The sequence below is a fragment of the Pteronotus mesoamericanus genome, unplaced genomic scaffold (assembly GCF_021234165.1).
Source record: "Pteronotus mesoamericanus isolate MK-2021 breed Mesoamerican mustached bat unplaced genomic scaffold, CSHL_Meso_final contig_69, whole genome shotgun sequence".
NCBI classification, from domain to species: Eukaryota; Metazoa; Chordata; class Mammalia; order Chiroptera; family Mormoopidae; genus Pteronotus; species Pteronotus mesoamericanus.
The window spans coordinates 620,016-634,491 of record NW_026555237.1 but is presented as its reverse complement, the minus strand read 5'-3'; the positions used below and the strand labels follow the sequence as shown (position 1 = coordinate 634,491).

General features: G+C 38.2%; 1 protein-coding gene across 1 annotated transcript in view; it reads right to left on the bottom strand.

Annotated features, from left to right (window-relative positions):
* CCDC7 (coiled-coil domain containing 7) overlaps positions 1–14,476 on the bottom strand; it is a 184,040-nt gene that overhangs the window by 145,927 nt on the left and 23,637 nt on the right. The window contains exon 3 of the mRNA XM_054582286.1: positions 9,668–9,748. Within this exon, the coding sequence (XP_054438261.1) occupies positions 9,668–9,748 (81 nt within the window). The remainder of the gene's footprint in view (positions 1–9,667; positions 9,749–14,476) is intronic.

Below are 14,476 nucleotides of genomic sequence, written 5' to 3'. Positions count from 1 at the left end.
CCACGGACAGACAGTGAATTCAACTCTCACACATCCCAATGGGTGAGAAATGCAGTGGAGGTTCGAGAGGGTGGGCTGGGCACCCAAGGGCACCAGCACCAGAGGCACATTGAAACGGCCAGTTGGATTCCGCTGAGAAGAACAAGGTCTGAACCATAAACAGGAATCCCTAGGCTACAGCAGCTGAAACCAGGAAAACGCACAGACAAAACACAACCCCGAAAAGCTTAGGAGAGCTCTCTGCCAGAGACAGATGGCTGGGGATGCAAAGAGACATTTAAAGGGCCAATGCAAAAATTTTCAGTGGCACCCACCCTCCTTATCTCTGGGTAAAAGGGGCAGCAGAGTGGGCTGGTGGCTGGGAAAAGATTGGTGAGGAAGACTTTGTGAAGAGAACTGAGACGGTGGCTGGCTGTCGGAGCCCCGGTGATAACATACCTCCCACTCTGCAGCTACCATCTCGCTCAGGCATAAGGGAATCAATTAACCTGCCTTTTGTGCCCTCTGCACACGGCTTGTGCGCGAGTGAGCTGGGAGGCTAAGTGCAGACAAGTTGGAAAGAAATAGAGGGTCCCTGGACAAAGGAGTCACACAGCTGCATAGAGAGCCTTGAGGAGAGACTGGAGACAGAGGCGTTGGGGGAAGAATGGGAGGAGGAACCGGGGAGGCCCAACTCCCTCTCCTTTCTGTAGTCTCCATTGTGCGGGAATAGGCCACACTCCTAAAGAGCTAAAAGCTGTAAATCACACAATAGATGGCCCAAAACCACTCAGCAGGCATGTACACTCGTGCCGAGTAGCTCGAGAGGGCTGGCGAGCATGTGTGTGGACCCACATGGGCTGGCGAGGGCTCGCGCAGGTTGGCGCTGAAGGGACCTGCGAGGGAGTGCGCAGTTCAGTGAGGGCAAGAATAAAGCAACCCACGCGGGGCTAACGAGTGCAGACCGGTCCGCAGAAATAGTGGGTCCTGGGCAGAAGGGGTCACGGAGATGCCCAGAGTCCCTGGAGAAAAGACTGGAAACAGGATTAACTGGAGAGTCCTGGAGCTGACTTCCTCCCACTTCTGTAGTCTCCATTTGGCGAAGGCAGTCAATGCACCCAAAAAGCCAAAAGCAGGAAAGAACACAATAGAAGACCCTAAACTGACCAGTGCCAGGGTGCCCGCTGGCCTGGGGGGCCAGATGAGTATGTGAGGTCGCGAATAAGCCCCTTGGGCTGGGACAAGCACACGCAAGCCCAGGCGCGCGGGGGATCCTGCCGGACCAGCGAGCGCACTCAAGGAGCTGGTGGGAGAGTGCAACATGATCCACAGAAAGAGTGGATCCCTGACTGAAAGGGTCACACAGCTGCCCAAAACAGGAGTCAAACACACACACTAGACTACTGGAAGGCTCAACAAAGCACCCAACGTCATATAGGGTCAACGACTGACATCATCAGAGGCAGGCCCAGAGAGAAAACTAACGAAAAAATAAATAAATAAATTCCTGAACAGACTGTGACAAAACTTGGAAGAAAAAGAAGTTCCCCCCAAATGAGTGGAAAAGGGGACTCCCCACAGAGAGAGCTCAATGAAATAGAGGCAAGGGAACTATCAGATATGGAATTCAAAACAATGGCTCTAAGGAAGCTCAATGAGCTCAGCCAGCTCAAAGAAAACTATGAGAAACTGCAGAGAAACTATCAGGATCTTACAACAAACTATATCAACCTGGAAAAGGATATAGAAACTATCAAGAAGACACAAGAGGATATGAAGAATACCATTTCTGAATTGAAGAACACAGTAGAATGAATCCAAAGCAGGCTGGATGAAGCCAAGGATCGAATCAGTGAGATGGAGGATAAGGTAGAAAGAAGCTCCTAGAGAGAACAAGAAATGGAAAAACGGCTCAAAAAGAATGGAGAGGCATTTTGGAAAATGCAGGACAACCTGAAACACAATAATATCCACATAATTGGGATACCAGAAGGAGAAGAAGAGGAGCAAGGAATAGAGAACCTCCTTGAAAAAGTAATGATGGAAAATTTCCCTAATTAGAGGGGAAAAAGGCTCCATGGATCCAGGAGGCACAGAGGACCCCACTCAAGAGGGACTCAAAGAGGTCCGCTCGAAGACACTTCATCATTAAAATGGCAACTGTCAAAGACAAACAGAGAATCCTCAAGGCAGCAAGGGAGAAGGAGAAAGTAATATACAAGGGAGCGCTGATACGCCTAGGAGCTGACTTCTCAACAGAAACACTACCAACCAGAAGGGAATGGCAACAAATATTTCAAGTCATGAAAAGCAAGGGCCTAAAACCAAGGCTGCTCTACCCAACAATGCTCTCAATTAAAATAGAAGGGGAAAAAAGAAGTTTCCCAGACAAGAGAAGGTTAAAAGAACACATCTCTACCAAACCAGCACTTCAAGATATGCTAAGGGTACTGGTTCAAGAAGATGAAGGAAAAGAGTGAGAAAGAGAAATGAATAAGTTTCTATCAGTAATAACTCTCAATGTAAATGGACTAAATGTCCCAATCAAAAGACACAGGATAGCTGAATGGATAAGAACACATGACCCACACATATGCTGCCCACAGGAGACCCAGCGCAGAGCAAAAGACATACACAGATTGAAAGTAAAGGGATGGAAAAAATATTCCAAGCAAATGGGCAAGAGAATAAGGCCAGGGTTGAGATGCTTGCATCAGACAAAGTAGATTTCAAAACAAAGGCCATAAAAAGAGACCCAAAGGGGCACTTTATAATACTTAAAGGAAGAATCTATCAAGAAGACATAAACATTGTAAACTTACATGCTCCCAAAATAGGAGCCCCCAAGTTTATAAGGAAATTGTTGGATGACTTCAAAAAAGATATAGACAGCAACACACTGATAGTAGGGGATTTCAACACCCCACTCTCAAAAATGGACAGATCTTCCAAACAAAACATTAATGAACATATTGTGGTGCTGAAGGACACAGTGAATCAAAGAGACTTAACTGACATATATAGAACCTTACATCCCAAAGAAGAAAAATACACATTCTTTTCAAATGCTCACGGCACTTTTTCAAAGATAGACAACATGATAGGACACAAAGCAAGCCTCAGCAAATTCAGGAAAATTGAGATAATACCAAACTTTTTCTCAGACCACAAGGGCTTGAAACGGGAAATCAACCTCAAAGAGAAACTTCAAAAACTGGCAAACTCATAGAGACTGAACAGTAGACTATTAAACAATGAATGGGTCAATAATGAGATAAGAGAAGAAATCAAAACATTTCTGGAAACAAATGAAAATGAACAGACAACTGTCCAAAACCTATGGGACACAGCAAAGGCAGTCCTGAGAGGGAAGTTTATCAATACAGGCTTACCTAAAAAAGAAAGAAACATTTCAAATAAAAGACCTAACACTACAACTTCAAGAACTGGAGAAACAACAACAAACAAAGCCCAGAGCAAGTAGAAGGAAGGAAATAGTCAAGATTGGAGCAGACCTGAATGACATAGAGACGAAAAGCAGATTTCAAAGGATTAACCAATTCAGAAGCTGGTTATCTGAAAAGATAAATAAAATGGACAAGCCTTTAAGCAGACGCATCAAGAAAAAAAAGAGGACCCAAATAATATCAGAAATGGAAGAGGAGAAATAACAACTGATACCACAGAAATACAAAGGATTGTAAGGAATGACTATGAACAATTATATGCTAAGGAATTTGAAAACCTTAATGAAATGGACAAATTTCTAGGAAAATATAATCTTCCAACACTGACGGAGGAAGAAAAAGAAAGCTTGAACAGACCAATAACAGCTGGGGAAATTGAAGTGGTAATCAAGAAACTCCCGGCCACAAAAGCCCAGGGCCAAACAGTTTCACAGGAGTTTTTACAAAACATTTAAGGAAGAGCTAACCCCTGTCCTTCTCAGACTATTCCATAAAATCCAAGAGGAGGGAAGACTCCCAGACTCCTTCTATGAGGCCAGCATCACCCTAATCCCAAAACGAGATAAGGACCCCACAAAGAAAGAAAACTGCAGGCCAATTTCCCTGATGAACAGAGATGATAAAATCCTCAACAAAATATTGGCAATCCGCATCCAGCAATACATTTAAAAGATTATCCACCACGATCAAGTGGGATTCATCCCAGAGATGCAGGGATGGTTCAATGTACTTAAGTCAATAAACGTAATACATGACATAATAAAAGAAAAGACAAAAACCACATGATCATCTCGATAGATGCAGAGAAAGCATTTGATAAGGTACAGTACCCATTTATGATAAAAACTCTCAGAAAAATGTGAATAAATGGGGCATTCCTCAGTGTAATAAAGGCCATATATGAAAAACCTACAGCTAATATCATACTCAACGGGCAAAAACTGAAAGCTTTCCCACTAAGATCGGGAACACGACAAGGATGTCTGCTTTCACCGCGTCTTTTCAATATCGTATTGGGAGTCCTAGCCACAGCGGTCAGACAAGAAAAAGAAACAAAAGGCATCCAAATAGGAAAGGAGGAAGTAAAGCTATCATTGTTTGCAGATGACATGATAGCGTACATAGAAAACCCTGTAGACTCCACCAAAACCTCCTCAACCTAATAAGTGAAATTGGCAAAACAGCAGGATACAAAGTCAATATTCAGAAATTAAAGACAGTTTTGTACACCAGCAATGGAATAGAAGAAGAAGAAATCAGAAAAAAATACCATTCGATATAACAACAAGAAAAATAAAGTACCTAGGCATAAATTTAACTAATGAGGTAAAAGACCTGTATGCAGAAACCTATACAACATTGAAGAAAGAAATTAAGGAAGACACAAATAAATGGAAGCATAAACCATGCTCATGGATTGGAAGAATTAATACCATCAAAATGTCCATACTACCCAAAGCAGTTTACAGATTCAACGCAATCCCTATTAAGATACCAATGACATATTTCAAAGAAATAGAACAGACATTTCAAAAATTCATATGGAACCATAAACAATCCCAAAAAGCCACAGCAATTTTGAGAAAGAAAAACAAAGTAGGAGGGATCACATAACCGGACATCAATCTATATTACAAGCTACTACACTCAATACAATCTGGTACTGGCACAAGAACAGATCCATGGACCAGTGGAACAGAATAGAAAGTCCAGATATAAGCCCAGGTCTCCATAGGCATCTAATATTTGACAAAGGGGGCAGAAGCATAAAATGGAGCAATAATAGCCTCTTCAACAAATGGTGTTGGGAGAGCTGGACAGCTACATGCAAAATATTGAAATTGGATCATCAGCTGACACCATGCACAAAAATAAACTCAAGATGGATAAAGACTTAAATATAAGTCGCAACACCATCAAAGTCCTAGAGGAGAACTTTGGCAGAAAACTCTCAGATATCCCACACAGCAATTTTTTCACTGATATGTCTCGTAAGCAAGGGACATAAAGGAAAGAATAAACAAGTGGGACCTCATCAAAAAAAGAAGCTTCTGTACGGCTACAGAAAACATCAGCAGAATGAAAAGGGAGCCAACCGTTTGGGAAAATATATTCACTGATGATACATCAGATAGAGGTTTGATCTCCAATATACATAGAGAACTCACTCGACTCCACTCCAAGAAGACAAACGATCCAATCAAAAAATCGGCGAAGGACCTGGGCAGACGCTTTTCCAAGGAGGAAGTACAGAGGGCCCAGAGACATTTGAAAGGATGCTCGGCATCACTAGCCATCAGAGAAATGCAGATCAAAACCACCATGAGGTACCACCTCACACCGGTCAGAATGGCCACCATAAAGAGATCAACCAATGACAGGTGCTGGTGAGGCTGTGGTGAAAAGGGAACACTAGTACACTGCTGGTGGGGATGCAGACTGGTGCAGCCACTGTCAAAAGCAGTGTGGAATGTCCTCAAAAACCTGAAAATGGAACTGCCTTTTGATTCTGTGATTCCTCTGCTGGACTGTACCCTAAGAATCCCAAAATGCCAATTCAAAAGAACCTATGCACCTCAATGTTCATAGCAGCAAAATTGACAATAGCCAAGTGTTGGAAGCAACCTAAAGCCCATCAGTCGATGATTGGATCAAAAAATAATTGTACATTTACACAATGGAATACTACGCAGCTAAAAGAAAAAAAGAACTACTAAACTTCGCAACAGCATGTATGGAATTCGAGAGCATTATGCTAAGTGAAATAAGCCAGGGGGCGAAAGGCAAATACCATATGATCTCACCTATAAGTGGAACCTAACCAACACTACAAAGATGCAAGGAAAATAAGACCAGCAACACTGGAAGGAAAAGAAACCAACAGAGACAAGAGGGAGGGAGGGAGGGGGGCGGGGAAAAGGAAGGGAAGCGGAAGTCAATGAACATATAGCAAGGACTCATGGACAAAACCTAAGGGGAAGAGCTGAGGGAGGGAGGGGGCAAGGGAAAGTGGTGGGCTGAAGTCAGAGATGAATGTATTTGAAAAAAATAAATAATTAGTTAATTAAAAAATACTTAAATTAGTCTCCAATACCTAGGAATTCCTTTATCCTTTAGAATACATATATCTAAATTATCCACAAAACTGCATCCTAAAATAATGTATCTATATGCTTAATGTTTTTTCATTGATTCTGTCATTAGTTTTCTCCATAGCAAAATGAACTTGTTTTTAATTTCCTGTAAAATAAATACAACTAAACTAATACAGTATTATATATTATATACATCTCTTTTTAAAATAAAAATAATTAAGAAGGTACATACATAGACCAATGAAACAGAATTGAGAGCTCAGAAATAAACTCTTGCACATATAGCAAAATGTTTTGACATGGGTGTCAACACAACAAAATGGCAAAGAACAATCTCTTCAATGAAAAGTGCTAGGAAAACTGGATATCCACATGCAATAGAATAAAGATGGAAACTTCCATTAAAATAGGTACCATAATTGACTCAGAATGAATCCATAACCTAAATGTAAGACCTAAACCTATTATAGTCCTAAAAGGAAACATAAGGGAAAAGCTTTAGGACACTGATTCTGGCAATGATTTTTTTAAAATGACACTAAAAGTCCAGGCATAACAAAAGGTGGGGACAGCTGTAATAGCATAAACAATAAAATAATTTTTAAAAGGCAAAAATAAGCAAATAAGACTACATCAAACTAAAAAGATACTGTACAATACACAAAACACTCAATGAAATGAAAAGGCAATCTATTGATTGGAAGAAAATATTTGCAAACCATTTATTTATGAGATTAGTATTCAAAACATATAAGAAACTCATACAATTCCATAGCAAGAAAATAAATAAATAAATAACCTGATTACAATAGGCAAAGAAATAGGCAAATACAAATTTTTCCAAAAAAGACATACAGATGGCCAAGAGGTACATAAAAAGTTGCTCAACATCAGTAATCATCAAGGAAATACAAATCAAAACCACACCTGTTAGAATGGCTATTATCAAAGAAAGAGAGAGAGAACATGTTGGTGAGAAAGTAAAGAGAGAACCTGTTGGTAAATTGGTACAGCCACTATGAAAAACCATACAGAGGTTCTTCAAGAATTTCAAAATATTATAGATCTAGCAATCCCACCTCAGGTATATATCCAAAGAAAACAAAACCAGTATTACAAAGAGTTATCTATCTGCACTCCCATGGTCACTGCAACATTATTCACGATGGCCAAAATATGGAACAACTTAAGTGTCCATCGATGGATGAATGGATAAAGAAGTGTGATACATATGCAGTCTGTCCATAAAGTATCCAGCCACAACCCCATGAGACATAGGGACATTCATTGAAGAAGACACAATAACCACTGTACATAGGACAATGATGCCTCAGTCCCCTTCAAAGGAGGCACTTTGGGATCTCACATAGTTCTCTCAATTGCCATCAGCTGCCCTGTATTATTTTCCTGAAACTCAGTGATGGTCTGAAATCTCTTCCCTTGCAAAGGTGAGTTTAGTTTTGGGAAAAGCCAGAAATCACAGGGCACCAAATCTGGCCTGTAGCAGGCCTGATTCACCTGGGTGATTTGATGTTTCACCAAAAAACTCTGCACCAGATGTGAAGAGCAGGTACATTGTCTTGATGAAGCTGCCAATCACCAGTTGCCCATAGCTGTGGCCTTCTTGATCATCTGAATAGTTTCTGCAGAGGAATGTTCAAGCTTAATGCAAAATTTGATGCAGATTCATTGCTCTACTAGCTCAGTCATTTTGAATGTGATGGCCACACAGTGCACATGCTCACTCAACACCACTGTCAAATGCCCCCACTGACTAGCACAGTGAATTTGCCATTGTTCACACATGTGCACTCCTTGTGAGTGAGCAAGGAGAAGCTCACTCCCCTTGGCTGCCAGGTTACATTGAGGTTGTGCAAACCATTCTTGCTACATTATCAATAGTTGGGCTTTTTCCAGAAAGACCTTGTATATACAATGCAATATTACTCAGTTATAAAAAAATAAATAAATCTTGCCATTTGTGACAACATGAATAAATATGGAAAACATGTTAAGTGAAATAAGCCAGAAACAGAAAGACAAATATGGCATGATCTCACTTATATGTGCAACCTAAAAAGAAAAACAAAGGAAGAAAAAAAGCCAAACTCATAGTAACAGATTGTAGAATGGTAGTTACTGGTGGCCAGTAGGAGGAGGTCATAGGGATTTCTTTATTGTTTAATGAGTACAGAGTTTCAGTTCTACAAGATGAAGAGTTCTAATAACTGGCAGTGATGTTTGCACAATATAAATGTGCTTAATATCACTGAACTGTATTCTTAAAAATGGTTAAGACAGTTTATGTTATGTGTATTTTATAAATAAATAAACCACAATAATGATTGAAAAAAAGTATCTATAAATGTACATGTAAATGTGTATACACATATACATGCATATATGTGTATATATATATATTGCAAAACACTAAAAATATATTCTAAAATATTAATGATGCTTGTATATTAGAGTGAGATTACATGTAATTTATTTTCCTTTGTATTTTTTTCACTTTTTCAAATATTCTGCAAAAATACTTTTATAATCATATAAAACACATTTTTCAAAACAAAAAATAGTGTATAACCAAATAGTATGTAAAATATAGTTTTATTTTTAAAGAAATACATATATATATATATAACTATGGAAAACCAGGAAGATAAACAAATATGAGTACAAGGTTTGGTTATCTTTGGGAAGTAAAATTATAGGAATTTTCATTTTCTTTCTTTTGCATGCCTTTATTTTCATTAATTATGTTACTTTTATAATATTAATGTATAAAAAACACAATAAAGTATAAATACTACATATATAAAAATACTAATGACCCAGTCAATGTTTTACTTAAAGGAAAACTCACAGATCTAAACGCATATATTAAAATAAGGAAAAATAAATAATGCTTTCTAATTCTCTTCAGAACTACTTAAGGCATTGTATCTAGACTAATAATGCTAATTGGATAATCACATTAAGTCAAATAACCAATATAACTTTAAATATTTTATTACTAAAATTATTCTTAATAATAATGTTTTATTGATATTATTGATTAACTTTAAAATATTAAAATAGTAAGCAATATTTTATACTTAGTAGTTTACAAAGAATACATACATGACGTTCCTCTCTAACTGCTTCTTCTAACTGAGTTGCAAATTGTGAACATACCATGAATGAATTCAGATCATCCCTGACCTTTGAAAAGAATAACAAAACAGAAAGTTGCCTTTGTTTCAGAATCTATATGTATATTCATTTAGATTTTAGTATATTTAACTAGTTTTGAAAATAATTTTGTGTATGTAACTTATCATATTTTGCCACGTATAATGCATATTTTTTGCCCAAATTTTTTGGGAGAAAATAAGGATGTGCATTTTACATGGGTAGTACTTGAAATACCTTGTATCTGTTATTGTTTTGTAACTATTTGTTACATAAAATTTCTTGTACCATAATGTGTTCAAAAATAAATGCTAAAATTCCTTTATAATACAAAAACCAAATATCTAAATATAAATAAAGAAACAAACAAACCAATAAATAATAGAATTAAAAATTTTTAATGGAAGATTTTTTTCCTGAAACTTTGGACCAAAAATGTGAGTGCACATTATACATGGGAGAGCATTTTACACAGCAAAATACAGTATATTCATTCAAACATATAAGACAAGAAACCATGCTCCAAATTCTGTACTAGAAAATTCTCCCAGAAAGAAAATGTAGAAGTACATTCCAAGAGTGGCTCATTAATGGCATAGTTGCAGAAAATCAAGCACCCCAGCCTTAAATTCCTAAAATATGGGTGGCCACAAAAAAGTAACCACTATGTGTATACCTTATAAATATCTCTTTGTGTTACAAATGAACACTAATTATGACTTCTGGCTATAGGATATATTTGCCAAGAGCTGTAGTCTTTCACCTTCACTTAATAGTCAAAAGAAAACTTTGAGAAAATAATAGTTCCAGATTAAATGTTACAATGCGGAGACACAACATGGCAGAGGAGTAAGTGGAAACTGCACAAATCTCCTCCCAGAACCAAACTGGAATTACAGCTAAATTATAGAGAAATCATTCTGAATAACCAACTGAACACTAGCTGGAGAGAAGCCTTATAGCTAAGGACAAACACAAGAAATCATTTCACTACATGACTGGTGGGGAGGGAGGAGGAGACACAAGAGGACTGGTTGGCTCCAACAGGGAGGGGAGGGTCTACTGAAGTTCCAGAGGGATATTTCAGCAGCCAGGGATTCCATCGAGAAGTGTGGGGTCTAAACCCCAAGAAGAGCTGCAGCACCAGAGCTGGGAGTGGAACTCAGATAACATCCAGCTGTGAAAAGCAGTGGGATTTCCGTCCACTGGGGAGAGATACTAGAGAACAGAGAACCTCCTTAAAAGGCCAATGTACAAAATTCTGTTTGCAGCCACTTACCTTATGCTCTGACACAAGGAGGACACGGTGGACTAGAGACATATGATGAGACTATGTGGCTGGTGAGTCTAGGGAAGAGAGCTGAAAGAACAGCTGCCAGAATCCCTGTGCTGAGTCATTCCTCATACTCCAGAGGCCATCTTTCTCAGGCAGGCTACTCCTCTCCAAATGGCATCAGACTGAGGGGAAGCAGTAGCCCTGCCCACTGGAATTACTTAGCCCCACACTGTGGAGCTTAATCCAGGCTGCTGAGTACAGCTTGAGGCTACATCAGTGATTAAGTTTAACATGTAACGCAGATCTCTGTAGGCTCTGAGACATTAGCTGACCCTCGCCCAGGTGTGTGCCAGTAGAAGCTAATTTTGTTGTGCAGGCTGGTTATTTTTGCACACAGCTAGGCCCAAAACAGGGGACCACAAGCTGTGGATTGCTGACACCTCTAAGTAGATTTCCAGGGCATGTCATAGGCAGTGACTGACACAGGGCTGCACCAGAGCCTTTTCATATATACTTATACATAGAAACAAACACCAGGAGGCAGCCAAATGGGAAGACAAAAAAGAGGCGCAAAATGTGAAAAGAGAAGAATCTACCAAAAGAATAACTAAATGAAACAGAGGCAAGCAATTTATCAGTCAGGGAGTTTAGAGTAGTGATTATAAGGATACTCAACAGAATGAAAAAAGACATAGAAACAATAAAAAAGAACAACCAGAAATAAAGAATGCAAAGTCTGAAATAAATAATACATTGGAAGGAATAAATAGGAGGTTAGAGGAAGCAGAATCAAATCAGTGATTTGGAAGAGGTAAAATAAAACACCCAAACAGCACAGTGAAAAAAAAAAAAGAATTAAAAAGAATGAGGAGAGCTTAAGAATCCTTTGGAACACCATGAAACATAACATCTGCATCATGGGAATATCAGAGAAGAAAGTGAGCAAGGGATCAAGAACCTACTTGAAGAAATAATAACCAAAAACTTCCCTAGTCTGGTGAAAGAAAAAGACACACAAGTCCAAAAACTGCAGAGTTCCAAGCAAGATGGACCCAAAGATGACTACATGAAAACACATCATAATTAAAATGGCAAAACATAAAGACAAGGAGAGAATACTACAAGCTGCAAGAGAAAAGAATGTAGTTACCTACAAGGGAGCTCCAATTAGACTGCCATCTGATTTTTCAACAGAAAGATTTCCGGCCATAAGGTATTAACATGAGATATTCAAAGTGATGAAAAAGAAGGACCTACAACCAATGCTACTTTACCCAGAAGACTATCATTTAAAAATGAAGGAGAAATAAAGAGCTCCCAAGACAAGAAAAAGCCAAAGGAGTTTGTTAACACCAAACCAGTACCGTAACAAATGTGAAAGGTTGCTTTAAAGAGAGAAGAAAAAGAAAAACAGGAATATAGTTTAAAAATAAAATGACAACAAATCTGTATCTATCAATAATCACTTTAAATGTATATGGCTTGAATGCTACAACCAAAAAACATGGATAAGAATGGATAAGAAAACAAGACCCATATATATGCTGTCTCCAAGAGACACACCTCAGGTCAAAAGATACACACAGACTAAAAGTAAAGGAATGGAGAAATATATTTGATGCAAATGAAAAGGGAAAAAAGCTGGGGTAACAATACTTATATCTGAAAAAATAGACTTTAAAACCAAGGCTACAGTAAGAGACAGAAAAACATTACATAATGATAAAAGGAACAATCCAACCCTAGAGGATATAACCCTAGAAACCATTTATGCGCCCAACACAGAAGCATCTAAATAAGTAAAACATATCTTTATGGAAATTAGGAGAGATCAACAGAAATACAGACATAGTGGGGGATTTTAACACCCCAATGATTTCAATGGATATATCTCCCAGGCAGAAAATGAACAAGGAGACAGTGGCCTTCAACAACACACTAGATCAAATGGATATAATTGATATCTTCAAAACATTTAATCCCAAAACAGCAGAATATACATGTTTTTCAAGTGCACATGGAACATTTTCTAGGATAAACCACGTTAGGACATAAAACAAGTCTCAAAAAATTTAAGAAGACAAATCATATCAAGCATCCTCTCTGACTACAATGGTATGAAACTAGAAATCAATCATAAGAAGAATACTGAAAAACACAAGGCATGGAAGCTAAATAACATGTTATTAAACAATGAATGGGTCAGCAACAAGATCAAGGAAGGAATCAAAAAATACTTTGAAACAAATAAAAATGAGAACAAAACAACCCAAAATCTGTGGGACACAGGGAAAGCAATCCTAAGAGGGATATTCATAGCATTACCATCCTATCTCAAAAAACAAGAGAAAACTCAAACAAATAACTGACTCTACACTTAAAGGAACATGAAAAACAACAATAAACAAAGCCCAAAGTGAGTAGAAGGAAGGCAATAATTAGGATCAGAGCAGAAATACAACAAATAGAGATTTTTAAAAAATGATATAAAAGATCAACAAATCCAAGAGCTGGTTCTTTGAAAAGATAAACAATATTGACAAACATTTAACCAGACTCATCAAGAAAAAAGAGAGCCCAAATAAAATAAAATCAGAAATGAAAGAGAAGAAATAACAAATGACAACAACGAAATACAATGGATTGTAAGAAAATATTATGAACTATATGCCAAAAAACTGGACAACCTGGCTGAAATGGATACATTCCTAGAAACATACATTCTTCCAAAAACTAAATCAGAAAGACTCAAAGTATCTGAAGACAGACTACACCCAGTGAAATTGAAGCAGCCATTAAAAAACAAACAAACAAACAAAAAAACAAAAAAACTCCCAACAAACAAAAGGCCTGGACCAGATGCCTTGACAAGTTAATTTTACCAAACATTACAGAAAGACTAATACCTCTCCTTTTCAAAGTACTTCAAAATATTCAAGAGGAGGGAAAGCTCCCAAGTTCATTTTACAAGACCAGCATTATGCTAATTTCAAAACCAGATAAAGACACTACAGAAAAACAGAAATTAGGGAGATCCAAGATGGTGAAGGAGTAAGTAGAAGCTACACTAACATCCTCCATGGACCAATCTGGAATTACAACTAAATAGAGGAGAAATCATCCAGAATAAACAACTGAACAATAGCGGGAGAAAAGCCTTATAACCACGGACAGGCAGAAGAAACAGCTTCAAGAGAAATCAAGATGGCAGAGGAATGAATGCAAGTCACACTGACCTCCTTCCAGAACAAACCTGGACTTAAAATTATATTGTGGAGAAATCACCTGTAACAAACAACTAACAATAGGGAAAGACGAGCCTTATAGCCTAGGACAGAAAGAAGAATCAACTTTAGCACAAGCTAACTAGTAAGGAGTGAAATAGAGACTCAAGAAGGTGGGCGGGGCACCCAGGGGCAGCAGCACCAGAAAGATATTGAAACAGCCAGTAGGATTGTCCTGAGAAGAGTGGGGTCTAAACA